Source organism: Carettochelys insculpta, chromosome 2 (genome assembly GCF_033958435.1).
Source record: "Carettochelys insculpta isolate YL-2023 chromosome 2, ASM3395843v1, whole genome shotgun sequence".
NCBI lineage: Eukaryota > Metazoa > Chordata > Testudines > Carettochelyidae > Carettochelys > Carettochelys insculpta.
This window is the reverse complement of record NC_134138.1, coordinates 218,673,224-218,700,385: the sequence shown is the minus strand read 5'-3', so window position 1 is coordinate 218,700,385 and position 27,162 is coordinate 218,673,224. Positions and strand designations below refer to the sequence as shown.

At 43.3% G+C, this 27,162-nt stretch overlaps 1 protein-coding gene and 1 long non-coding RNA gene across 6 annotated transcripts in view; one reads left to right on the top strand and one right to left on the bottom strand.

Moving 5' to 3' along the window:
- The window catches only part of LOC142007947 (uncharacterized), a 40,617-nt gene extending 32,868 nt beyond the window's left edge, over positions 1-7,749 (bottom strand). For both annotated transcript variants that reach the window (XR_012644044.1, XR_012644045.1), the window contains exons 1-2: positions 7,616-7,749; positions 6,180-6,271 (exon numbers count right to left, since the gene is read on the bottom strand). This is a non-coding gene — a long non-coding RNA (uncharacterized LOC142007947). The remainder of the gene's footprint in view (positions 1-6,179; positions 6,272-7,615) is intronic.
- Positions 7,618-27,162, top strand: part of KLHL7 (kelch like family member 7) — a 35,728-nt gene continuing 16,183 nt past the window's right edge. Inside the window, exons 1-4 of one of the 4 annotated variants that reach the window (XM_074984641.1) lie at positions 7,618-7,752; positions 24,807-24,909; positions 25,705-25,798; positions 26,955-27,079. In XM_074984641.1, coding sequence (XP_074840742.1) covers positions 24,831-24,909; positions 25,705-25,798; positions 26,955-27,079 — 298 coding nt within the window. In that variant the 5' untranslated portion in view covers positions 7,618-7,752; positions 24,807-24,830. Of the gene's footprint in view, positions 8,321-23,463; positions 23,483-24,806; positions 24,910-25,704; positions 25,799-26,599; positions 26,680-26,954; positions 27,080-27,162 lie in introns of those variants that run through there. The other 3 variants (XM_074984638.1, XM_074984639.1, XM_074984640.1) reach the window with 3 other exon arrangements.

The window sequence follows — 27,162 nt, the reverse complement described above, 5'->3', positions numbered from 1 at the left end:
AAGAATGACCTCTCGTGTCTTGTTCACAACACATCTGTTAATGCATCCCAGAATCATGTTTGCTTTTTTTGTGACAGTATCACACTGTTGACTCATATTTAACTTGTGGTCCACTACAACCCCTAGATCCCTTTCTGCCATACTCCTTCCTAGACAGTCGCTTCCCATTCTGTACATGTGAAACTGATTGTTCCTTCCTAAGTGGACAACTTTGCATTTGTCTTTATTAAACATCATCCTGTTTACCTCAGACTATTTCTCAAATTTGTCCAGATCATTTTGAATTTTGACCCTATCCTCCAAAGCAGTTGCAACCCCTCCTAGCTTGTTATCATATGCAAACTTAATAAGCATACTTTCTATGCCAATATCTAAATCATTGATGAAGATATTGAACAGAACCAGTCCCAATACAGACCCCTGCGGAACCCCACTTGTTATACAGCAGGATTGAGAACCATTAATAAGTATACCCTCAGTATGGTTATCCAGCCAGTTTTGCACCCACCTTATAGTAGCCCCATCTAAGTTGTATTTGCCTAGTTTACTGATAAGAATACCATGCAAGACTGTATCAAATGCCTTACTAAAGTCTAGGTATGCCACATCTACCGCTTCTCCCTTATCCGCAAGGCTTGTTATCCTATCAAAGAAAGCTATCAGATTGGTTTGACATGATTTGTTCTTTGCAAATCTATGCTGGCCGTTCCTTATCAGCTTACCACCTTCCAGGTGTCTGCAGATGATTTCCTTAATTACTTGTTCCATTATCTTTCATGGCACAGAAGTTAAACTGACTGGTTTGCAGTTTCCTGCATTGTTCTTATTCTCCTTTTTATAGATGGACACTATATTTGCCTTCTTCCAGTCTTCTGGAATCTTTTCTGTCTCCCATGATTTTCCAAAGATGATAGCTGATGGCTCAGATACCTTCTCCAATGCCATGAGGGCAGGTGGCTGGACTCGATGACCTCTCAAGGTCCCTTCCAGTCCTAGCATTCTACGATTCAGAGTAACAATAGTCCCAACAAAAAAGTTCTTTTGCCCCACTTGGGCTCATCAGCTGGCCTTCTGGCCTCCCTGCTGTAGAACAGAGCACTAAGTCCAAGGCTGCTTTCCTGGATCTTTCTCACAATCCCAGCCTTTCTAGGCCACCTTTCCTTGCTTTAGGATAGGGTCCCAACTCCTTCGTTACTTCCCATGAGTGCCCTGCTTTTTCCATGTTCTACCATAGACCCCAAGTAGCTCCTTCTGTTTCTTCCTCTGAAGAGGCCCAGGTGTTCATCAGTCTCTCACCTTACCCCGATTAGTCCTACCCCTTCCTTTAGGCGGAGAAACCACTAATTGTACAACATGCAGAGCTATCCCATTTCCCCTCAATTGAGCCAATGACAGTACCTAACTAAGGTGGAGTTTTGAGTGGGGCAATTCCTGTGCGAGCTCCCTGATACGCAATGGGGAGTGAACAGACAATATGAAAACTGCTCCACTCAATACATTAAACCCGCTCTACAGGCTGTTGTAGTGGAAATTATAGCCCCAAAATCTTCTCCCTCTCTTTGGGAAAATTTACACCTCAGGACACATTGCACTCCTTGCCTTCCTCTGAGTGCAGAGGTTGCAAGTATCCCTGGTACTTGCATCAGACGTATAAGGTGGTAGCATTCATTTGCTCTATGTTGTACCCCCATGAAAAGGCCAGAGCCTAAAATCAGGGACAACAAGAAGATGTTATTACTATTTAAGGTTTGTGCATATTCACGCAAATATGTCTGTCACAGAAAAATGTATAAGCATCTTAAGCTTTAGACCTGTGGTATCCAACAGGCTCCCCATTCAGCAGGCTGAGCCAGTGGTGGTGTGGCAGCACAGTGGCTTGGGGGCCTGCATAGCAGCTCCTTGGACACTGCACAGCAGCGGCTCAGGAGCACGGGCACTGCATGGCCAGCTCAGGGGCTGTGTGGTGGCACGATGTCTCCTTGGGTGCCACCCAGCGGTACCTCAGGCACCACACTGCTGGAGCCGCCCAACCCCAAGCCACGCAGCCCCAAAGGCCATATGGTGCAGCACCTGAGGAGCCACCTACTGCACAGCCTCCATGCCAGCCACACAGCACCTGAGCTCCCAAGCCGCCACCACTGCGTGGCACCCAAGGAGCCACCACGTGAGCCTCTGGAGCTGCTGCATCGACTTTCGGGGCTGCACGCCTCCAGTGAGTCAGAGGCAGGGCAGTAGGGTGCCTGGCTACGGACGGGGTGTGCCTGGCTGTGGAGGTGAAGGGGGTGGTCATAGGGTGCCTGCTGGGGGGCATGGTGCCTGGCTGCAGGAGACAGAGGCATATGTGGTGATTGGGTGTCGTCCTTTTGGACACCACTGCTTTAGACACACTGCAATAATTTTGGAGATTCCCAAGAAATCATTTCAGGATATCTGGTACTAATGCATAAACCTATTCAGCGGCACTAAATGAAAGCTCAAAATTCAATACTTCACATTTCTTCAGACTGCTCTGGAAAAAAATGTAGTTTACACTAGTCCAAATACTTTCCCATCCAAACCTATGACTAAAATGCTATTTTGGGAAGAAGGGAGTCCTTTCTAAATTTATCTTATTACCCCGTTTATGGCTTGGAGTATGAGACAGTAGCTCTCAAGCTTTTCAATAATACAGCACACTTCAATGAGAGAAAATTCCATGGCACACCCACTTTTTTTCAGCTGAATCAATTGCTCATAAGTGTCACATGTACACCCATCCCTCATTTAAAAGGTACTTATGAGTACTCACGAAAATGAGGGACACGTACACTCACCTATGTTCACTGAATTAGCGAACCTCACCCACTAATATGAGCAAGCTGCGAGGTCCCTGACCAGGAAGCAGGGAGACCCATCCCCTGACCCGCCAGCAGCACCAAACTGCCCCCAGCCTTAGAACTCCCCTGCAGCCCCAAACTTCCCCCAGTCTTAACCCCCCTCACATCCCTAAACCACCCCCAGCCTTAGATTCCACTCTCCCCACCCCCACCACAGCCCTAAACGGCCCCAGCCCTAGACACACCTCCTGCAGCCTCTCCACTGGGGTTGCAAGGCTGGGTCACTCCCCCAGCCCTCCTGCGACCAACAGGTAACAGTCGTTAAAACCAATTAACTGAAGTGTTAAGGTTTCAGCAGCTAAGCATCAGATAATTGCTATCCCTAGTGACGGAGACAGCGGCCATCTCCAGCAGCTCTCTCTATTGATAGATACCTGCCTGAGGCAGCAGTGTTAAGAAACTACAAATGGCTTCTTTAACAGCCACATGCAGCTTGGAACTACCTAGCTGGTGACCCTTAACCAATCTAATGGGACCCATGTTTGGGTCCCAACCCATAGGTTGGGAATTCCTGCTCTACATACAGACACTACATCCTATTTGTGGAGACAAACTATTCAAATACTTCAGAAAAGTACCTAAACTCAACTGGTTTATGTCAAGTTACAAGCACTTGGAACAAACTGGAGACTCTTACATGTATTTTAATGGGAATTTAGTGTGGCTGTTATGAGTTTTCGCCTATGAGCAGAAATTTGGGAACCAGTTGTGCTTATATAGCGAGGGATGATCTGCTCCACACCATGCTAGGGACGTTAAGTAAATGAGTAACCACTGAAAGCAGGCTCCCCACCCCACCAACTTGTTGGAGCCAGGACACAACATTTAAACTGAGTCACAGCCCCAATAGGCTCCCTCCCTTCCTCTTCTGCTTGCCACAGTTGGGGTGGGCTCCCTGCCAGCTTGTTCAGGCCGGGAAACAGCGTTTCAGCTGCCTCCTGGCATGAACAGGGCCCTGCAGGGTCTGCATTTCCCCTCATGGTGGCTCGGCAAAGAGCTAACAAAAGGGGGCAGGTGGAATTGACCAACCCCACGCCAGCTGAGATTCAGGCAGCCTTGCTCCTTGAGCCCCATCTGGTGCAGGGTCATCAATTCCCCCTCCTCCCTCTGCCCTGCAAAGAGCCACAGCGAGGGGTAATTGACAAAATTTCACTGCACAGTTGGACAATTCTCATGGCACGCTGGTTGAAAACCACAGGTCTAAGATGCAGTTAACACTTGTACAATGTTTTGCAAACTGAATGTGCCATACCAGTGCTAAATATTATAAAATTAACTTCATTTCCATGGTCACATAGAGGTAGCCGTGTTCGTGTGTATCTTCACAAAAGAAAAAAAGCAGTCCTGCAGCACTTTAAAGACTAACAAAATAATTTATTAGGTCATGAGCTTTCATAGGACAGACCCACTTCTTCAGATCTGAAAAATTCTAACAATTACTGAGACAAAAAGAATTTAAGAGAAAGATAAAATTAAATAAAAACCTGACAAATCAGCTACATGGGACAGAAGGAGGGGGAGAGGGGACAGAAAATTACTTATGGCAAGTATCTATTGTGGAAACCATCTGGTATAAGAAGCCATTTCACATCCCTTACTTCTACACGCACACAAGGGCCTGTACTTTCCTTGACCTGTTTGGGAATAGCAGGAAGGATGAGCTCTATGGAATGCGTTAATGAACTGTTCGGAGTTATAGCTCCAGCTCCCCGGTACCTGTTTCTCTTTGCTGATAATGGTTTCTCTTGGAGAAGTGATTTACAATTTTCTAACTAATTGCCTCTGACACTGGGCTTTGTTTGTGTAAGGGTATAAAATACTAGAGTTAGCTGCATCAAGCAGCCTTGCTGGACCTGGTTTTACTAGAGTCCAGTTTGGCTCATCTGTTGCCTTACTGAATTCAATAAAGCTGAATGTTAGCTGCCTAAACACAGAGAAGTCTTGTGGTTCAACACTATTAAGTTAAGTGGGCTGCCTGGGATCACTACAAATATCAAAGATAAGGAAACTAAATTCTAATGCAAAGATTATTACCTACAGCTCCCAACTCAAACCACTGCAACACACCATTAAAGACCTACAACCTATTCTAAATCATGATGCCAAGGTCCTAGGTGACAGGCATGTTCTTTCCTACAGACAACCTCCCAACCTCATGAGGATTCTCACTAGCAACCATAGGCTATACCACAAAAATACTAATCCTGGAACTTTTCCTTGCAACAAGCCCCATTGCCAACTTTGTCCACATATCTATTCTGGAGATACCATCACTGGACTAACCATGTTAATTACAGAATCACAGGCACATTCTCCTGTTTCTCAACTAACATCATATATGCCATCATGTGCCAACAATGCCCACACACCATGTATATAGGCCAGACCGCAAACACTCTTCGACAAAGAATGAATGGACATAGAACAGATGTCAAAAAACTCCAAATATACAAACCTATCAGCCAGCACTTCAATGCAGTGAGCCATTCTGTTTAAGATCTGAAAGTTTGTGTTCTACTGAAAAGGGACTTTAACAACTGTCTACAGAGGGAATGCTCAGAACTAACATTCATATTCAAATTCAACACATTAACATGTGGTTTGAACAGGGACAGTGATTACCTGACCCATTATAAGGACTCTTTTACATACTTGGATGTTTTATCTAACTTGGCTTTCCCACCCCACCCCACTTGCCCCTCTTCTCTCCTGATTTGCTACCCTTGATAACAATTTTTCTCATTTGTCAACCTTTATAACAATTTTTAGACCTCTGTGTTTTATATATTAAGTCTGTTCTGGTAAGGCTACGATCTGAAGAAGTGGATCTGTCCCAGGAAAGCTTGTCACCTAGTAAATTATTTTGTTAGTCTTTAAAGTGCTACATGACTGCTTTTTTGTTTTGGTAGAACACAGACTAAAATGGCTCTCTCTCTGTCACTATAAAACAAAGATAGTTTAACACCAGATTAAAAAGGAAGACATCTGAATTGGAGTTCATTCTTTAGTTTGATACTTTACATCTCGGACTCAAAGTTATCAATTACCTTACACATTACAATGACAGTTTCCCCATCTTCGTCTCAAATTACCTTTGTCTCAGTTATCATTTATCAGAATTTCCCAGTTTTGGAATTCAAGAAGATTAGAAAAACATGCTCTTCCAATCCCCACCCCAAAATTTTGAATAAAAGATGTTCCACTTGCGTCTTGTGTTGTATTCTTTAAGGCAGAAAATTATATCATGTGGTCTACAATCTCAGCACATTTTCTTCATGAACTTTTTCTCTTGTCTTAGCTTACTTGTGTTTCCATTACAACAGCAAGATGGAATCCAGGAAGATTCATCTGTTTTTAATGCTTCCAAGACATTAACTTCCCTGTGGTGTTCAGATCTAAATAGAAAATTAATGTCACAGAGTTACTGTAAGTCTTCTTCAATAGATTTCTCTCTCTCTCTCTCTCTCTCTCTCTCACACACACACACACACACAGAGCAAACTACGAATATAATTGTTTCTCCTTGTGGCTGGAAAGGAAGGAAAAAGAGAGATTGTCATTTCCATTTTTAAATACTCATAAAGCACTCAGCATCTAAAAGAGGTGACACAGAGGACAGATTAGTACTTAGAGAGCACTCACACCACTCTGGGTCTTGTTTTGTACTTATGCACCAAAGATCGTCTTTCACTGTTTTATGCAATGTTATGATTGTTGTGTCAGTCCCAGGAAATCACTCTCTCTCTCCAAAAGCTGGTGCACTTAAAGATACTACTTTGCTCACCTTATCTCACAATATGGAAATTGCGAACAAGTAGTGCAATACAAGGGTGGAAATCTAGTTTTCTATGGTCAGTGTCACCAAAGTCAGCAGCTCTTATCAGACTACCACCATTTAGGGCTAAAATATTAGAATTGCTCTTCTTGTGTACCCCAACCAGCAAATAGCCCTCTTCTAGGAAAAACAAACCAGCAGTCCTGCAGCACTTTAAAGACTAACTAAATAATTTATTAGGTGATGAGCTTTCATGGGACAGACCCACTTCAGATCTGGAGCTAGTACTGTATTGGAAATGGAGCTGAAAGTGAATTGGCAGGACGATTATATAACAAAGAGATTACAAACAAAATTGAACTGAAAACTGACAGATCATGTCCATAGGACAGAAACAGGAAGAAAGTGTGGGAAGGAGGGGGGGAGAAAACAACGCCTCTTCTGGAGTTGTTTTTGTTCTGAAACTCAAACTTCCCAGGTCACTCTAGATGCGCACACCCAGGATAGGGTTGTTCGGGGCAGATTCCAAAAAAATAACATGCAAGAGCACGCTCTACCCTTGCCCTCGGCCTGCGCAGGATGAGCGCGACTGGGACCACAATGGGCTCGCTCCCCGCTCTGCAGCGAGGCGGTGCCCGGCTGCCTGGGGACGGGCTGGTTCCCAAGCCGCGACCACCTTTCTCTCCCATAAAAGGCGACAGGACACGGAGTGTGGGAGTCAGGCACAAAGCCCGTCCGGAGCTAGCTCTGGCTTTTCCCCGGAGCGCCGCACCCGGCAGGAGCTCGGACAACAGGGTGCAAGGTACGAGCTTTGCACAGCTCTCTTCCCGCACCTCAGACCACAGGCACGCGCGCGCGCACTACACGCATCACGAGCGATCCCGCCCCCCGGCGCAGCTCAAGCTCCGCCAGCCGTGCGCGTGCGCATTCTGCCGGCCCGCCCCTGCGCCTAAACCTGTCCCACCATCCGTTCCGCCGCCGCCGCCGCCTGGTCCTTTGTTTGTTTCGCTCCCGAACGACTGGCGGCAGAGAGCGCTAGACTCCGCGCTGGTTTATGACGTCACTGAGCGCTGGTCCGCTTCCCCCCGTCCTCTCCTGAACGTATGTGGGATTCTCCTCAGGAGCTTGCGTTCTACCGGTAGAACGGTGGCGATTGGTGTGTGGCGCGCGGCGCGGCGCGGCGCGGTACGGCACGGAACGGAACGGAACGGCACGGCACGCCCCGCCCCCCGCCCTGCAGCTTCCGCGGGCCCCGGGCTCCGTTCCAGGCATCTCCACAAGGGGCTGCTTGGCCCTACAGCTTCTCCTGGGGTCTAATTAGCCCGGCTCTTTCGGCTGCTGCGGCAGGTGATTGCCCAGGTGGCTCGCCCTGCTGGCTACAGAAGCAGCGGGCGGTTCTGCAGTGCGCGGCTGCGCAGCCTACTCGTCCGTCTGGGATCTTGATTGGGGCAGTTTGGTGTGTCTTACAATTGGTTTCTTTTGGCTGCTGTGCATGGGCCTGTGTAAGTTCTGCAAGCCCTTGTTTGCCTAGTGGTGAGAGGAGGGTAGCATGGCAACCTCTGGATCAGAAAAAAGCAGCAAGAAGAAAACAGAGAAGAAACTTGCAGCCCGGGAAGAAGCTAAGCTGCTGGCGAGCTTTATGGGAGTCATGAATACCATGCGAAAGCAGGTAGGGCAGGAGATAGAGCTGAAAGAGCAGAAAGTCCTGTGTTCTTTCGCTGATCATGATTAAATCTGCCCTGAAGGAACCAGTATCTAAAGTCTAGTAGGCCACTTCACCATCTCCCCATCTTAGTAAAGAGATCTACATTAACCTTGGGTTTCTCAGTTAGTGTAGCTGGAACATGTCATCATTAGTCCTTTGTCTTGGAATGTGTGTGTGGACTTCCATTGACTCCACTGCTAGCTTTGAATATACACCGGAAGCTGTAACCAAGTAAGCCATCCAAGGTCTGAATTCTCCTTCCTGTTTTACTAACACTAACAGAGAGGGAGCCATGCTAGTCTATATATGATCAAAACAAACTGCTTGTTTGTTTTGATACAAACACTAAGAATTTAAAGCGCTTTTCCCAAGGGTGTACAGCCAGTCTGATGTTGAACCCAGAAATCACGCTATATCATTTGTATACACTAGACAATTCAACTTTGTTTGAATTTTTAATAGGCAAAGTATCTATAGCAAACTGGGGGGTGTGCCCCCCTGAGGGGGCATGAAGAAATTCCCAATTGGTACAAAGTGACCCAACCCGCCCCCCAAAGTCTTTCCCCCCAGCTGAATGTTCCCCCCGACATTTGCTTCCGGCTCTCAACCCCTGCCATTTTATGTGGGAGATCTGGTGCAGCTGGTATAAAAAGCAGGCAGCCAGTAAAGACCCAGGTGAAGCTAGCTGCCTTCTGCAAAGATGAGTGAGTGTGGGCTGGATGGGGGGTAGGAGGAGGATGGGATTAGATGAGAGGCTGGGGATGCCTGGTGCAGGTGATGGCCATGGGGTAAAGGAGGGGCTGGTTGTACCTGGCTTTGTGGGATGGGAGGGGCTCAGGTGGCTGGCTGGCTGGCTTGTGGGACTCATGGTGCTTGGGCAGCTGGGCCCGGTATCGCAGGATTCAGGCAGCTTGGGCTGGCAGCTGGTCCTGACGGTGCGGGGCTTGGGTGGCTCAGGCTGGCGGGTGGGTTGCTGGCCCCAGTAGCGTGGGGTTCAGGCAGCTTGGGCTGGTAGTGAGGCAGCTGGTCCCAGCAGTGTGGGGCTCTGGCGGCTCAGGGTGGCAGGCGGGCGGCTGGCCCTGGCAGCGTGGGCTTGGGTGGGCAGCTCAGGCAGCTGGCCTGTGGCAGGGCAGGTGGCTGGTGGGCAGGCAGCTGGTTCCAGCAAGCTGGTGCTCAAGCAGCCGGTAGGCAGCTGGTGGGTGGCTGGCCCCAGTAGCATGGGGCTTGGGCAGGCGGCTGTGGCAGTGCAGGTCTCAGTTGGGCAAGTGGCTGTTGCTGTCAGTTCTGGTGGCTTTCAAGGAGCCAGAGAAAACTATTTGTGCTTGTTTTTAATTTTTTATTAAAGAGGGGGGTGTTGGATGATGGTAAAGAGAGGTTGGTGGGGGGGGGACATGAGGGTTTCTCAAAAATCAGAATAGGGCTGTGATGCTGAAAAGTTCAGAAACCACTGCTTTATAGGGTAGTTGCTAATACATTTTTTCAGTGTTACTTAGTTAAACCAATATTTGCTCTTACATTTAATACTAATAATTTACCAATTCAGAGTTTGAACCCAACCAAAGCTAGTTTCCCAGCTAGGCTAGTATGCTTTATTAAATGTGTATGTTTGTATAGGATAATGTAGAGATCTTGTGGTGCTTCTGAAAATCTTTTAGGGATGGACAAAACCTCTTCTTAGTTAATCCTTGCACATATTGGACTTTGATAATAAGAGGTCACAAAATGAAGTGTATCGTACACAAACAAGTAGCGTCAACACCCAGCATGCTTTGGGCATTGTAGAAGTAATGAATAGATGATAACATACTTCTGTGCTGTGGCATAGTGGCCATCCTCCTGTATGAAAAGTTTGGTTATTTTTATGCAGTGCTTGTTGCTCATACTAAAACAGGAAGACTTACTGCAGTGGAACCACTCTTCTTATCTGATGTCTTCTCTGCAGTAAGCTGAAAATTAAGTTTGAGTGAAGGGCTGAGTTATTTTTGATTGAAACTGTACTAACTCTCAAACTGTTTCAGGGACAGTTGGAAGTGAGCTAGACACACACAGTCAAAGTCTTTATGTTTGGTGTAGATGGAACAGGTACCAGGTGTTTTTAATATGTATTCTCCCAAATATGACTCTTGGCTCCAAATCCATTGAGATGATTCTGCTCGAAATCTAGCTGGCAACCTTGCAACTCAATTCACCAGAATAATGTGTATTGTGTGCTACCTGGCTGCTGTATCTAACTGCATACCTCAGAAGCTCATGCTCACGTTAATAGCCTGGCAGAGGACGATTGAGTCCACTTTTATTCTTTTGAATTGTTGAATGCTGTCTCTAACCTTGTCTCAGGTTGATCAGCCTCCTAGGCCAATAAACTGATGGATAGCCAAGCTGGCTGTCACTTGATGACAGTTTCACTGTCTGGTATCTTGACTCTAGAATTGGCTTTGAGACAGACTGTCAGAATTCAAGACATGCCAGTCATTAGTGGAAAATGATTAATTTGTTGCAGGTTTGGTGCAAGAGTGTCCAAGATAACCAAAGTGACTCCCTGAGGCAAAGGAAGACCTATGTCCTTTTTCTGTGAGGAAGATAATCAAAATCCTATACATGCAGGGCAGGAAGAGACCTTGATAGGTCACCTAGTCCAGACCCCTGGACTGAGGTAGGACTAAGTATTATCTATAGAGCCCCACAAATCAGTGGATGTCCACAGACCATGTCTGTGGATTACTGTTTGGCTGCAGATACAACATTTTTATTCATGGAGAGCTCTATTATATAGACCCAGATAGTCAATTATTTTTGTCAAGATCCAAATTTTTTGGTCAAAGTATACTCACGATCCAGGCTCCAGAGGTGGTAGGTGGTGGTAAGTAAATTCAAAAAAAAAAAAATCAGGTCTGTTCGAAACATCCAGCAGCCCAGATTTGGCCTGCGGTCTGCCTGTTGACTACCCCAGATCTTCAGTATCTCTGAAAGGTGTTTGTCTAACCTGTTCTCAAAAACCTCCTGTGACAGAGATTCCACAGTCTCCTTAGGTAATTTTATTCCAGTGCTTAATTTGCTTTCAATTAGGAAGATTTTCTTAATATCTCGTCTGAATCTTCCTTGATGAAATTTAAGCCCATTACTGCTTATGTTGTGCTCAGAAAAGACCAATTCATCACCCTCATCCTTGTAACAACCTTTTATGTACTTGAATACTGTGTGTCTCCCCTTATTTTTCTCTTCTTCAGACTAAACAAGCCCAGTTGTTTTCAGTCTTTCCTTATAGGTCACGTTTTTTAGACCTTTAATCATTTTTATTGCTCTTGGACTTTCTCCAGTTTGTCCACAACTTTCCCCCAATACGGTGCCAAGAATTGGCCGAAATACTTTAGATGAAGCCTCTTGTGTCATGTTTACAACGCTTCATCTAATACACCCTGGAATGTTGTTTGGGTTTTTTGTGACCATGTTAGGTAGTTGGCTTATATTTAATTTGGGATCTACCATGATCTCCAGACCTTTTCTACAGTATTTTTCCCCAGGCAGTCCTTTCCAGTTTTGTATATGTGCAGTTGATTCCCGCAACACAGGAAAAAATACTTTGTACAGTACGCCCCAGACTTATGTGTAGCTTGCACTCCTGGTCAATCACACACAAGTCAAATTTTGCATAAATCAGGACTGGTGGGGGAGAGGCCCTGCTGTCTTTGAGTCCCCCAGTCCTGGCTGCACCTGGCTCCCCGCTCCCGTGAGCGTCAGGGAGCCCAGAGCCAGGTGCAGCAGCACTGGTCATTTCCTGGCTCCCAGGAGTGAAGGGCAGCTGGGAATCAGGTGGCAGGCTGGCTCTGCCCCCCACAGCCCCACTATGTTTGCAGAAGCCAGGAAACTGACTAGCAGAGCAGTTCTGATAACTTTACAGGCTCCTGCAAGTGGAGGGGAGCCAGGCTGCTGCCTGATTCCCAGCTCCCTGCCATTTGTTGGACATGGAAAACTGACGGGGTCACTTTCCCAGGAGCCAGGCTGCCGCCTGGTTCCCAGCTCCCCGCCACTCATAATTTTTGATTTGATTTGATTTTTGATTTGTGATTTTGCAAGAAATGCGTAAGTTGAAATCGAATAAGTTGAGGGTCTACTATAATTGCCCTTTTTGAATTTCAACCTATTTAATTCAGACCATTTCTTTAGTTGGTCAGTATCATTTTGAATTCTCGTCATGTACTCGAAAGCCCTTGCAATCTCTTCCAATGTGATACCATCCACAGCTATGCCATTATCCAAATTATCTCAGATCTTGAATAGAACTGCACCCAGGAAAGATCCTTCAGGGACTTGACTCGACATGCTTCACTAGCTTCACTGTGAACCATTGACTACAGGTTTCCAGTCAATTATGCACCCACTTTATAGTGAGTTTGTCTGGGCTGTACTTCTCTAGTCTGTTTATGGAGAAGATCTTGTAAGACAGCCTTACTAAAGTTGAGAAATCTGACCTCAACTGCTTTCCTCTTATCTACAAGGCTTGTTATCCTGTGAAAAAAGGATATTTGGCTGGTTTGATGTGTTTTGTACTTGACAAATCCATGTTGACTTTTACTTATTTTCTTTTCAGTGTATGTTAGTTGATTGTTCATTTACTCCATTTTTTTTTTCTGGGTACTGAAGTTAAGATGGCTGGTCTGTAAGATGGCCTGGGTTGCCCTTATTCCCTTTTATAGATGGATACTATATTTGCCCCTTTCTAGTCCTTTGTTATCTCTCCCATGTCTTCCATAAGTTCCCAGAAATAATTATTAGTGGCTCCAAGATCTCTTCAGTCAGTTCCTTAAGTATTTTAAAGTGTGCTTCATCAAACCCTATTGACCTGAAGACATCTAACGTGACTAATTCAGCAGTGTCCAATAGTAATTGAAGGATTGCCATGCTTATGATTGTCATTCTTCTGTATTTGCCACAGCACCCTCCCCCAGAGCTCCTGTAGCACCACTGCTCTAAATAAATGACCACCCCCAAAGCCAGGCACTCCCTTTATCAATTCTCTCCCACTCCCTCAGAGCCAGGTACCCCTACTCTGTCCCCCTCCCCTGCATAAACTGAATTATGACTCACCAGAGCTGCCACCGCCTCAGGAGCCGTGCTGGAGCCTGAGCGAGCTGCGCCGGCAGGTGCTGAGCCGGGGCCTGAGCCAAAGCATGAGCTGCTGCAGCCGTCACACGTTTGTTCCACCAAGCAGTGTGGTATGTGCCCGGAGTGAGTAGAGGGCACCCACATGTGCCGTTTGGAGGAGCCACATTTAAAGGCTGCAAGGGCTCCAGAGCCAATTGCCACAGTGTGGCGTCCTGTTCACCACGTGGTGAGTGGGGAAAGTGTTGGACACTGTGGGTCTAAATAATTCTTAATTTGTTCTTCTTCTATGTTAGCCTCAGATTCTACCTGATTTGTGGTGAGGTTCGCTGTTCTAGTTATCAAATCATTGCTAACTTTTTTGGTAAAATCTGAAACTAAACAGGCATTTAAAACTTAGACCATCACTATGTTTTCTCAGGGGGCATAGATCAGCCTCCACGTCACATACCTCCTCAGTACCTGCCCCAAGCCAAGGAATAGTGATCCAGACAGTAACCAAATGTGGTGATGAATCCTGAGCACGTTGAATATATGCTAAGGCTGCGCTTTCTGTAATTATCTTTCCATCCTCACCATGGTTGACTCTAATTTTTTCCATTCTTGAGCAGAATAAATGTTGGTATTGCACTGAGGTGGGTGACAGTGTGAACCACCGGTAGAAACATATGTTGCTGCTGTGGGTATTCTGCCTAATCAGATGGGCAGCATCTGAATCTCTCCTGGGTGGCCACCAAAGCGCAAAGCTTACAGGGAACAATGCTCCTCAGTGAATAATAGGTCTACCTTAATCCAAGTCTTCGTCTTGGTTTTCCTGTATTTATAAATACTTCCTTGTCACACTTTATATCACCACCTAGTTTAACCTTGTTTTGTGCCATGGCTTTTTAAATTCTGTCTCGTCATGCTTGTGATGGTGTTTGATATTCATCCTTTGTAATTTGATTGGGCTTCTACTTCTTGTATGGCTCTCCTTTGATTTACAGGTCACTGAAGATTTCCTAGTTAATCCAGCCTGGTATCTTACCATATTCCTTCCTTTCTTTGAAGCGTGAGATAGTTTACGTGTTGACCCTAGAAATGTCTCTCTTAAAAACTGCCAAACAATTCTGCTAAAACAACCAACCAATTTCTCAGAAGTGAACTTAATTCTAGGATTCAGTTACCTTTGAGACTGAGTACAGGAAGCCGCAAGCACAGCTGACTCAACTACCAGAGGTAGTGTGGTGACTGGAACAAGCCGGGGATGAATAGCTCTTTGTATTAGGTGTTATGCAGTACTGTGTTTGCCAATAGAAAGTGTACTTCTCCAGCCTGAGCCTCTCCAAAGGCCCAGTCCAGCACCCTCTGATTTATATGGGAGTTGGATTAGAGCCCAGACTGCCAAAAGCTGACATCAGGCGAGTGAATCCTCTTTCTTATGGCCCTGACATTTTTCCCACTGACCATCTCTGCTCCCATGGGCCCATCTTCCATGTATTATTGTGATGGGCCAGAACTTATGAATTTATGTTGAAGAAATTAGTTTGTTTCTCCACAACTCTTTTACTCCACCCACCCCCCCAAAAGGTTGTTTGGGAAAACAAGCTTGCTTAAATGGAAGCTGTATAATGAAATCTGGTACTCAATTAAACCAGCAAACCAGTCCTTTTTCACCGGCAGGCTAAATGTATTGTGGCTGATTGTTTTCGTTTAGGTACACCATTTTTCAGTATGTACCTTCATGCTCATAAATCAGAGGATGTGCCTTTCAGTGCTGATTATATAGCAATGGTGGAGAGCGTCTGGTATTAGTATTCTTTTTTTCCTATATGAATGCCGTTCACTCACAGCACCAATTTGAGGTCAATGAATGGAGCAATCCCTTGTGTTTTAGCAGGGACCATCTCAATGCAAGTGCCTACAAGTGCCTATGAGAGTGAGAGATCAGTTCTTGATTAAGGCTTCTAGGTACTGCTACAACACAAAACATAGTGGCTGCATCTACGCTAGCATGTTCCTTCAGAAGATATTCAGAAAGAAGGGAGCTCTTTCGAAAGATCCCCCAGAGCGTCTACACACAGTGTTCTTTCAAAAATAAATCAAAAAGATGTGGCGCTCCTTTAGAAATTGTTTTACCTTTCCCATTTCAGGAAGAGCACCCCCTTTCAAGAGCTTCTTCCAAAAGAAAACTTGTAGAAGCTCCACGCCCCCCTCCCTTTTTTTTTCCCTCCCCGAAAGAACAGCCTTAATGGGGCCTGATTTTTTTTCGATCCCTGGCCTGTTCTTTCAAAAGAGCTGGGTCCGTGTGTATGCTCTTTCGAAAAAGCAGATCACTCCTTTGATCCACATACTTGTGTGTGGATGCACTCTTTCAAAAGAAGTTCTTTTGGAATAGATCTTCTGGAACGGCTTTTTTGGAAAGATGTCTGTAGTGTAGACATAGCCAGTATGTTGGCATATGGGTGCATGGTGCTTCATTGTAGCATACAAACCACCAACCACCGTTATAGTTAGAACTGAAAGCCGTGTTCAGTCTTAAAGCTGACTAATCTAAATGTTTTAAAATGTCCATACTTACTCAGATTACCTTGACATTTTAAGTGACACACAAGAGTGTTGGGCAAGGTTAGTAGTCCAAGTTAGGCATCATCTGAGTAAAGGGTTGTTTAGATTTAGCTGCCCTCCTCTCACCCCACCAAGTTTTAGAAAATCTGAGTTTCTGGATTTTGCCCTTACTTGGGCTCAGAATATGGCTCTGGTCTCTTTCTCTCCCCCACTCCCAATCTCAGTCACTTGGGATTTAGTTCAGCTAATGCGAGACACTCACTGCCACTTTGTAGGTTGATACAGTAGAACAGTAGTTTCTAAAATGGTGGCCCTGGGCCCCTGAGGGCCCACTGTGGGTTATGCAGGGGTCTTTCCTCGGATCCCTGGAACTTGATGGAATGGTACTCTGGTGTGTTTGCCACATGAGGGACACCATTTTGTTTTCAAAATAGCATTAGTTGGGGTGGGAGTTTGGGAAGCACTGCTGTAGAAGGTATCCAGGGTTAAGTTTGGAAAGTAAAGAAAGCCAAAGAAAATGAAATGCACATTTGCAGCAGGACTCAGGCTCAGCTGAAACAAGGATGTGCAGGCACCATATTTTCATAATAATTTGATAGCTCAAAGCAAATGCTTTGGGCATTGAATCTGAGTTGCACCCATGCTGTGTAAGTTGAAACCACAACCTTACAGAAACCTGGAGGCACGTTGCCACTGTCTGCCTTTCCAAAGGGGAATTCTATACTTTTGGGAAATAAGTAGTGCAGCTAATTGAGATGGGGTTCTAACCTTTCCGGGAAGTTTCTCTCCTGCCCTTTCACATGTGAGCTGGCATCAGTGGACCCTATTTCTCTATAGGGGTTTAAGTCCCATCTCCATACATGGAAGGCATTGCCCTCCAGGTGGGGAGCTGAAATCAGGCATGTTTGGAGCATGCACCAGGCACACAGTGCTGAGTTTGAGGTTGAGATTGGACGTGTCAGCCTTACCTCAGAAAAATCATGCAGGGGATCCTCAAGGAATCCATTTTGGAGCACTTGGAAGAGGGGAAAGTGAACAAAAGGAGTCGGCATCAGTTCACCAAAGGAAAGTCATGCCTGACCAATCTGATTAGCTTCTATGATGAGGTAACTGGCTCTGTGGACATGGGGAAGTCAATGGATGTGATATACCTGGACTTTAGCAAAGCTTTTGATGCAGTCTCCCACAACATTCTTGCCCATAACTTAAGGAGGTATGGATTGGATAAATGGAAAGATGGATAGAAAGCTGGCTAGATGAACAGGTCCAATGGGCAGTGATCAGTGGGTGTGTCTGGTTGGTGGTTAGTTTCAAGTGGAGCGCCCCAAGGATTGGTTCTGGGCCTGTACTGTTCAACATCTTTATTAATGATCTCGATGAGGGGATGGATTGCACCCTCAACAAATTTGCTTAGTTTCATCTGCTAGGGGAAGAGGTGGATATGTTGGAGGGTAGGAATAAGGTCCAGACTGACCTAGACAAATTGGAGAATTGGGCAAAGAAATCTGAGATTCAGCAAGGACAACTGCAGAGTCTGACTGGCTAAGTAGCAGTGCAGCAGAAAAGGAACTGGGGATTATGGTGGATGAGAGGCTGGACATGAGTCAACAGTGTGCCCTTGTAGCCAAGTAGGCTAATGGCATATTCGGGTGCGTTAGGAGAAGCATTTCCAGCAGATCTAGAGAAGTTATTATTCCCCTTTACTCGGCACTGGTGAGGCCACATCTGGAGTATTGCATCCAGTTCTGGGTCCCCCAATACAGAAAGGATGTGGATACATTGGAGCAGGTTCAGCGAAGGGCAGTGAAAATGATTAAGGGCTGGAGCACATGACCTATAAGGAGAGGCTGAGAGATTTGGGGTAGTTTAGTTTGCAGAAGAGAAGACTGAGGGGCAATTTGATAGCAGCCTTCAACTTCCTGAAAGGAGGCTCTGAAGAGGATGGAGAGAGACTGTTCTCAATGGTGACAGATGGCAGAAGAAAGAGTAATGGTCTGAAGTTACAGAGGAAGAGGTGTAGGTGGGATATTAGGAAAAATTATTTCACCAGGAGGGTGGTGAAGCACTGGAATGCATTACCGAGCGAGGTGGTGGAATCTCCATCCCTAGAGGTTTTTAAGTCCTGTCTTGACATAGTCATGACTGGGATGATTTAGTTGGGCTTGATCCTGCTTTAGGCAGGGCGCTGGACTCGCCCTACTGAGGTCCCTTCCAGCCCTAGAATTCTATGATTCTGTGCTTGGTGCATAGCGCATGACCACTGACATTGGCAAAGGGGACTGAGAATACCTGCTGAGATGAATGAAGTAATTTACTCGTCTCAGAGCTGTTGTTTCAGGCTGTATTGTCTCCATGATGCCCTGTCATTCAGCTGAGGACATATCATTAAACAAATTGGTCACTTCACTTTGCATTCCCTGTTGTTCAGAAATTTGTTAGCCACTATCCGTATTTTGGAAGAGCATGAGGCAGCACTGAGTAACCTGAACTCTGCTGTTGCGCAGCTCTGATGCTGTCTATAGACAAGTAAAATGAAAAAATCATGGCCTCAGGAACTTAGCATCATAAGAAAGCTATAGTAGTGGATATGGAGAACATTAGCATTGTTGTGCTGTAAGAAACATTACTATACTCCGCCAGTCAGCTTCTTAAAGGTACAGTCTGCCAATATGCATCTCTTCCTCTGATGAAAGAAAGCTTATCTTTGCTACAGTTGGAAAATGGTTTCATCAGCAAACAGTGCTGCTGCCTGGGGACAGTGCGCAATGTTTACCAATTCCAGACTCAGCTTTATTTTTCCGAAACCATGTCCTGTGATGTAGTCGAAGTATAGTGAAGGTATAGCCTGAGAGAATATACTCTGCTACTTTTTAAGAAAGTTTTGCGGACACTTATTAGCAGGGAATATGCTAGAATCAAGTCTCAGATACTGAAAAAGTGTTTAATATTAATGCACTTTGTTCTACATAAGTAATGAAAGGATGAGTTAAAAGAAAAGACTTCTGTTCGAAAGCAAAAACCAATTTGTTCCCATGGCTAAGTGCTTTGAAGCATACCTGGGTCCTAAAAGTTTTCACAGAAAATACCAAAATATGGCCCTAATCCTGATTTGGACTTCCCAGCACCAGTGCCATAAATAATAATTTTAATGCTCAGTAATAAATACTGTGGTTCGGTGTGTGAAAAGGAACAATGGTAATTTGTTACCCAAAAAAAACGGCATAAAGCATCTTCCCAGTGGCCTGCCCACTTCAGAAACTCTTTTGTCAGTTTTGGTAGATGAAAAGACATGCCTAGAGGAATTATTTGCCAGGGTTTTACCAGGGATTTCCCTATGTCTTAAAAGAAACTTCCTAGAAAAGGTTAAAGTTATTTACACTAGGGATGGACAGAGGTTTGACATTCATACAGTAACCTTCGATTACAGAGTAGTCTTTAATGTACCACTGTTCCTTAATACAACATCTTAAAAGCTTATATTGAGAAACTAACACAAATCATATTAGTACAAGATAGCTGGAAATAGCTTTAAGTAATTACATTATACAAATGGTGGTCAGTCGCATGTAGGACACTGACAGCAATTTTAAAACGTTGAACTGTATGTATAGGTATTCTGCTTTTTATTATCTCAAGCATACACACTCAAATATCCCTTCTCCTTCTTATACTATGGTTGTCCAAAGGTTTCTTTCCCTACCAAAAGGGTCCTTCTCTTTTATCTCAGCATCAGAGTGCTGCTTGCAGTTATTTCTTGATCTGTTGCAAAAAACTTAAGCCTATTCTTCTCTCTTCAGCGATTTTGTTCTTTTTTCTGATTTTCCTCTTTTGCTGCTGCTGCTGACCTTTTCTTTCTAAGCATTTTCATACATAACACGCTCTCATTTAAGCCTCTCAGCTCTCTGCCTTATATGCAGTTTTGGTCTGTTCTTGATTAATTATTCTCTCAATCCTTATCATTAGTGTAACAATCCTCTAATCTTAAGAATGGAAGGGACCTTGTTCAGACCCCTGACACTCCCAAGGACTGAGTATTATCCAGAGTTGAGACCATTTCTGGCAGGTATTTATCTAACCTGCTCTCTAAAAACCTCCAATGATGGAGATCCCACAACCTCCCTAGGCAACTTATTCCAGTACTTAACCACCATGCCAACTAGAAAGATCTTCCTGTTGTCCAACCTAAACCTCCTGTGCTGCAGTTTAAGCCCATTGCTTCTTGGCCTATCCTCAGACCTTAAAAAGAACAGTTCTCACTTCTTTGTACCAGCCTTTTATGTATTTGAAAACTGCTATTATGTTCCCTCTGTCTTCTCTTTTCCAAACTAAACAAACCCAGGGTTTTTTCACTCTTTCATAGATTAAAGAAAAATAATTTTGTTGCTTTTCTCTGGATTTTCTCCAAATTTGTCTGTATCTTTACTGAAGTGTGGCACCCAAAACTGGTCACACTACGTAAGTTGAAGCCTAATCAGTGTGGAGGAAAGCAGAAGGATTATCTCATTTCTTGCTTACAACGCTCCTACCAGTACATCCCAGAAAGACGTTTGTTTTGCAGTACTGTCACACTGTTGACTCTCATTTAGCTTATGGTCCACTATGATGCCCAGATCCATTTCTTGAGGCACTCCTTCCAAGGCAGTCATTTCCCATTTTTGTACATGTGCAACTGACTGTTCCTCATTAAGGACAAATCCACTGAAGGAACTTCATCCTGTTTACTTCAGACCATCTCTCCACTTTTTCCAGGTCATTTAGAATTGAATTCTATCCCTCAAATCACTTGCAGCCCCTCCCAGCTTGGTATCCTCTGCAAATTTTAAGTGTATTCTATACCATTATCTAAATTATACATGAAGACGTTGAACCGAACTGGGCCCTGAACTGATCCTTTCAGGGACCCACTTATTATGCCCTGTCCGCAAGACTGAACCACTGATAACTACTCTTCTGGAACAGTTTTCCACACAGTTATGTACCCACTTTACAGTAGGGTCATGTAGGTTACATTTCTGTGATTTGTTTGAGGGGGTCATGTGAGAGAGCAAAGCTTTTGATACTAAAAGTCAGGTTATATCTAGTTTAATGGTTTTCCCCCTATTCCAAAGGCTTGTTGCCCTATCAAAGACAGCTAAAAGTTAGGATGGACAGCATTTTTTTCTTGGCCAGTTTATGCTGATTTACTTACTATTTTACTATCTTTTAGATGTTTGCAAATTGCTTATTTGCTGCATTGTCTTTTCGCATACAGAAGTTAAGTTGACTGGTCTGCAATTCCCTGGGTTGTCTGTATTTACCATTTTAGAAATAGGTACTATAGTACTCCTTTTCCTGTCTTCTGGAATCCCTTCCATCTTTCATGACTTGTTAAAAAAAATAATCTGTAATGGCTCAGATATCTCTTCAGTCAACTCCTTGAATATTTGAGGATGCATGTAATCAGATCCCAGTGATTTGAAGGCATCTAAGTGGTCTAAGTAACTTTTTTTTTTTTTTTTTTTTCTATTTTAGCCTCTGATCCTACCTCATTTTCACAGGTGTTCACTACATTAGATATCCGATCACCACCAATCTTCTTGGGCAATCTTTAAGCCCCCTCTGACTGGTCTGTTCTTGTAAGCCAGTAATAGTTGCTAAATCTCTCAGTCAAACCTCATTTAACAACTTGGGCCATGCCTAACTGACCTTTCCCCTCAAATTTTGGAGTGACCTTTATCTAGCATAGCCTGCATGCTTTTCATTGGCCCAATTGCCCCAAGACCACAATCTTCATGTTTATGCCATTGCTGAAGACTGCCATTTCACTGTTCCTACCTATAATTTCTTAATACTATTTTATATGTTGAATCTTTGATGGTAAATATTTATGTACCTTATTTCATTGATATTTCTTCATACATTCCAGTGTTGGGATTCACTGCTATCACTCCAGTTCTCACTCATTTTATTTCTCTAATGCCCTTCAGCTAATGGTGGCAGGGCAGTGTTCTTAGTGCTATATTCAAGACACAGAGTAAAATTTGTCACATGTGCGGGCTGTGGTATAAACCCTTGGAAATGTAGTTTCAAGTTAATCAATTAACCCAAAGAATTCAGTAGAACTACCTCTTAAGAATTTTAAAAATAGAACCTTGAAATGTAACTCTCTTGTCTGATGGTCTAGAACCATGGTGTTCAGTACATTCGCCACATGTGGCAAACAGGACACCTTGGTGTGGTGAATCTGGCTGTGGAGCCACATGCAGCTCTTGGAGCCTTCAGATGAAGTGCGCTCTGCTCATGTCCCACTAAGCTTTGGGACTCAAGCACCTGGTGACCCTGGCAGGGCTCTGGGCCCAGCCATGGCAAGGCTTGCACATCTCCAGGCCCCAGCTGCAGCAGCTCTGCTGAGTTGCTAGCATTCAGTTTGCATGGGGGGTACCTGGCTCGAGGGGAGGGGGATGTCATTCATTGCATGGTGGAGCGGAGCTGGGGTGCCTGTCTCTAGGGGAGGGAGAAGGGATTCAGTTGGGGAGAATCTGGGGAGGCCTGTCTCTGGGGGCAGGGGAGGGCACTCAGAGCGGTGTGGGCTAGAGGTGCCTGCCTCTTGGGGAAGGCATTCAGTTAGACCTGGGAGGGGGTGGGGGGAAGCTGTGGTGCATATGGAAGGATGAAACCCTAGAACAACTGGGTGGGAATGAATGAGTCTGGAAATATTTCTCCTCCCATAAAGCTACCAGGTTTTTAATAAGAAGGAGATATTATCAGGATTGGGAGGCTCCAAATATGACAAACTTAAAACGCTTGAACAAGTGTGATCATATGTACGTGCATGCAGGGATGCCATAGGGCAGGGTCAGTAACCAAAAGAGCAAGAAGAGCCTTTTTTTTTCCAGATTTGGTTTAAAAAAAAAAAAAAAAAAACCCTCAATTTAAGAGCCACAGTGGCTGTGAATATGAGACAGTCCTTAATAAATGACTTCAAACCAAACTTTTTGTAACTCCTATTTTAAGAACAGCGTGCACACATCCCATAATGCACTGCACATATCAGAAGGGGAGTTATCCAGTGTTTTGAGATTACATATCACTTGCTGTTTAGATATGAGTTGTTTATAGTTGGACTTTTAAATGTTCACTGAAATATCAAAAATAATCAGGAGGAATTTGTTTTTACTTTGCAGTTATAGCATCTGGTGCCACAAAGAGGTCCTTAAAGAGCCTCATTTGGCTCCGGAGCCATGCAGACCCCAGCCATATGGGGAAGAAGGCTTTGTATTGAAGCTGAAAGCAGTTTTCTTCTATGATTTTATTTAGTTTTGTTTGCATTCACATGCTCTCTCTCCCTCTCTATGTGTGCTTTTTTGGGGAGCGGGGTGAGAGGAAGGCACATGAGGGTGAAGGAAAGGATTTTAAGAGGAAAAAAATTAACTACCATCTTTGAGTGAAAAATCTGACTAAAAATACAGCGACTTTGTATAGAAGCGTCATCTTCTCCAGGTAATTTTAAAATGGTGGTGTGCTTACTTTGTTATAGCAAAGCAGGGAAAGGGAGTTCACAACAGCTCATGTTTTCAAAGTGGAGTGCAAAAATGTTGGCAGCTTGTGATATTTTCACTAAATATCTTGGCTTTGGTCCCTGCTTTGGACAATACTATATGAACTAAATTCAGAATATTACCACTGTGCTTGTCATAAGTCAGACCCCAGTTTCTCTGTTAAGCCAAATGTGTTCAGGAACTTAATTCATCTTTTTTTTTTTTTTTTTTTTTTTTTTTAAAGCTTTCTCTGAAGCAAGGTCTTGAGCTCATAGTAAGCAATAAAAACAAATTTAGCCTTATTGAATAAGCATATTTCAGCTATTTCTATGTAAACAGGCCTTTTCTAGTGTACATTTGTTACTTAACTTTTTCAACATGCATTATTTTTGTGTATGGGATATTTGTAGCTGTATATACTTTTGATCTGTATTCTTTCCCATCAAAGATGACTGCAGGAGCATTTAGGGATCCTATTGAAACTCAGATAATCAGATTAAGTATCATTGTTTTTTCTATCTAGTTCTATGTACTCTTCCTTCCCACAATATTACTGGGCTTAACTTCCTTGCAATAAGGAAACTTCATGTAACTGACAATGAAGTTCTAATGCTAGACAACAATATTAGATGCTCTATGTACTCGGGTCCCATTGAAGTCTGACATAAATCAGTATTCATGTTCTAAAAATCAGTCTTAAAGGAATGCCAACTTTTAAATCTGTTCATTTGTATGTATTCCACCCCCGTACACTAGTCTTGCACTGACAGTGTTTCAAATTTTATAGTTGCTTTCTCTTCCTGTCACTATGAAAGATCACACAAACAGGAGAAACTGTCTGACTAGACATATGCAGAACTGTCAAAACATATCAGGTAACCAAACCAAGTAAAAAAATTCTCAGAACAGTGAGCTTACATGTTAATTAGACAATGTCAGGTTAAAAAAAATCATTTGTGAAAACTCAGACTGACAACTGTTCCTCTTTCAGAACCTCAGCTTGCTTATTTACGAATTGATGCTTGGAAGTTTCATTTGTCTCCAGTATATAGGTGTATTATTTTCTTGCTAAACAGGGTAAACCAAGATTGATACGTAAGCCTTAACTTTGTTCTTCACACTTTTTTGACATATTTAAACTACTAATTTTTCTTGTGCTTAAGAGTAGGATTTTTTTTAAACTTTACATTAATATAATTGCTGAAGAGCAGAGAAAAGCCTCTTTTAACATCATATTCTTGTGTGCATTCTCACGATTTATCTTTATTTTTTATTATTATCATTAGAAAACTCTCTGTGATGTCATTCTTATGGTGCAGGAAAGGAAGATCCCAGCTCATCGTGTTGTTCTTGCTTCAGCCAGTCACTTTTTTAACTTGATGTTTACTAGTAAGTCTCTTCTCAAAATTGGTTTGGTTTTTAATGTTTTAATATGTAAAATAAAAAGTAATAACTTTTTGCCATGGATCTCTGAAGAAAGTAATAGAAACTGGCTCCTAAACGGAGAGAAAGTTCTTGTACTTTCCTTAATTTCTCTTCTTCCCTCATGCAGCACTGGTCTTTACTACTTTTATCCTCTGTAGTTAAAATCATTGGGGCTACCTGTATTAAGTATCTTAATCAGAGAGAAGATGGGTGAGAGAACAACTTTTATCGTACTACTGTTGGTGGGGAAATGTCGGAGACAAATTTTTGAGCTACACAGAGCTCATCTTCAGGCCTGGCATATGTATGATTACTAACAGACAGTTCAAGTTTTCTTCACTTTTTTTCTTGTTGTTCGTCTCTTCCTAATGCAGTGGTTTTTACTGTCCTTTTCCTTTCTGCTTTCACCACCCTCACAGCACTTTCCCTTATTTGGCACTTGTTTGCAGAAATGTGAGTCTCTTTGAACATGCAGGACCTTTTAAAAGTTTGTTGTATCATATCTATATCAAAATGGAATGTACAAAAGTAAAGTTATTGGAATATTATTTATAAACTTTTATAGGAGATTATGAATTAATGTTTTTCTTTTATTTAAAGGGTTCTTATGTTTGAAGATTTATGGTCTGGAAATGCTGGTTTCCTTTTGTTTTAAGGTTTCCCCCTCAGTATATTTGCTTTACTGCTGTTTTTTGTGGCTAATGGTAAATAACGACTACGTGATACAATAATGTCATTCTGTTATATTTTTCGTTGCAGCAAATATGCTTGAATCAAAGTCCTTTGAAGTGGAGCTGAAAGATGCAGAGCCTGACATTATTGAACAGCTTGTAGAGTTTGCTTATACTGCAAGGTAGCCTGTGATTTAAAAGCTTATATTTTTTGCAGGAAGTTGACAACTTCATATGTCATTAATAATTCAAATTAAAATGTTAGTGTGCCTTGATCCTGAAGACATTTATGCATGTATGTCTTAAATGAGAATTTGTGTGTACATCTACACTAGGAGCAAGGTGTATGATTTCCCTGGTTCATGTCAATATACTCATGCTAGCTGTCATCTGAGCTGTGCGGAGAACAAGCTGAGTCAGGCTAGAAAATACATGATCATGTGTAAAGAATCACACCCTTAGTTCCAGGTGTAGACATAAATTATGCATGTGTACTGAAATTCTAAAGTGCTTCTGGGATCAAGGCCATAATGATGTAACTTACTAAACATCTTTGGCTATTGTTGCAGGTTAGGAACGTTTAAAAAGAATTATAATTGGGCAAGTTTTAGGTTTTGTTTCTGAATAAACATTTCTGAATACTTAAATGTGCTGTTATTACACAGAGTCTCAAAACATCAGTCTGATAGTAAATAAAGCTGATTGATATTTGCATCTATGAAGAAGAGATAGCAGAGGCTCTGATCCTCCAAGCTGTTCTCTGTGGGCAGGGTCCTGCAATGTTAACATCAGTGGAGTTCTGTATGATTCCCTGAATCTGCTTATGCAGAATAGCTTGCAGGACTAGAGCAAATGTTTCTAGGCAGACTAGATGGGTAGCTCTATAAACATAACAATATTGTTTCTCTTCTGCTTTTAATTAGTACATCTTTCATCTGGATTGTTTATAGCGTCCTTATGTGGGTCAAAACGGCTACAGTGTGACACTGCATGAAGAAATGTGCTATTCCTTCAATCTGCTGCCACTTGCGTAAAGCCTTGTTGCACAAATGAGGGTTGAAAGGTCAGGCCCATACAAATATCTAGCGGTTAAGAATTATCCTTTGGAATTAAGGACCATTAGTTCCAACTTGCCTTTATTTACGTATTGTTACAAGAGGTTATTGTATTTGGGAAGGGCTCGGAAGGACCCAAAGGAAGAGTACAGCTCACACTTAATGTAAGGTGAAAGTGTGGAAATAATTTTGCATGTGCTTTTTGTGTAACTTTATTTAAAAGTTTCAAATGCCAGTAGCTTTAGATTTGTGGTGCTCATTTTTTATTAAATGTGTCTTACAGAATTTCCGTTAATAGCAATAACGTCCAGTCTTTACTAGATGCAGCAAACCAATATCAAATAGAACCTGTCAAAAAAATGTGCGTGGATTTTTTGAAAGAGCAAGTGGATGCTTCAAACTGTCTTGGTAAGAGATTTCTTTAACACAGCTGCATCATTTTAAAGCTGTTCTCTGAAAAATGACAATAAATATTTGGAGCTGGGTATTTT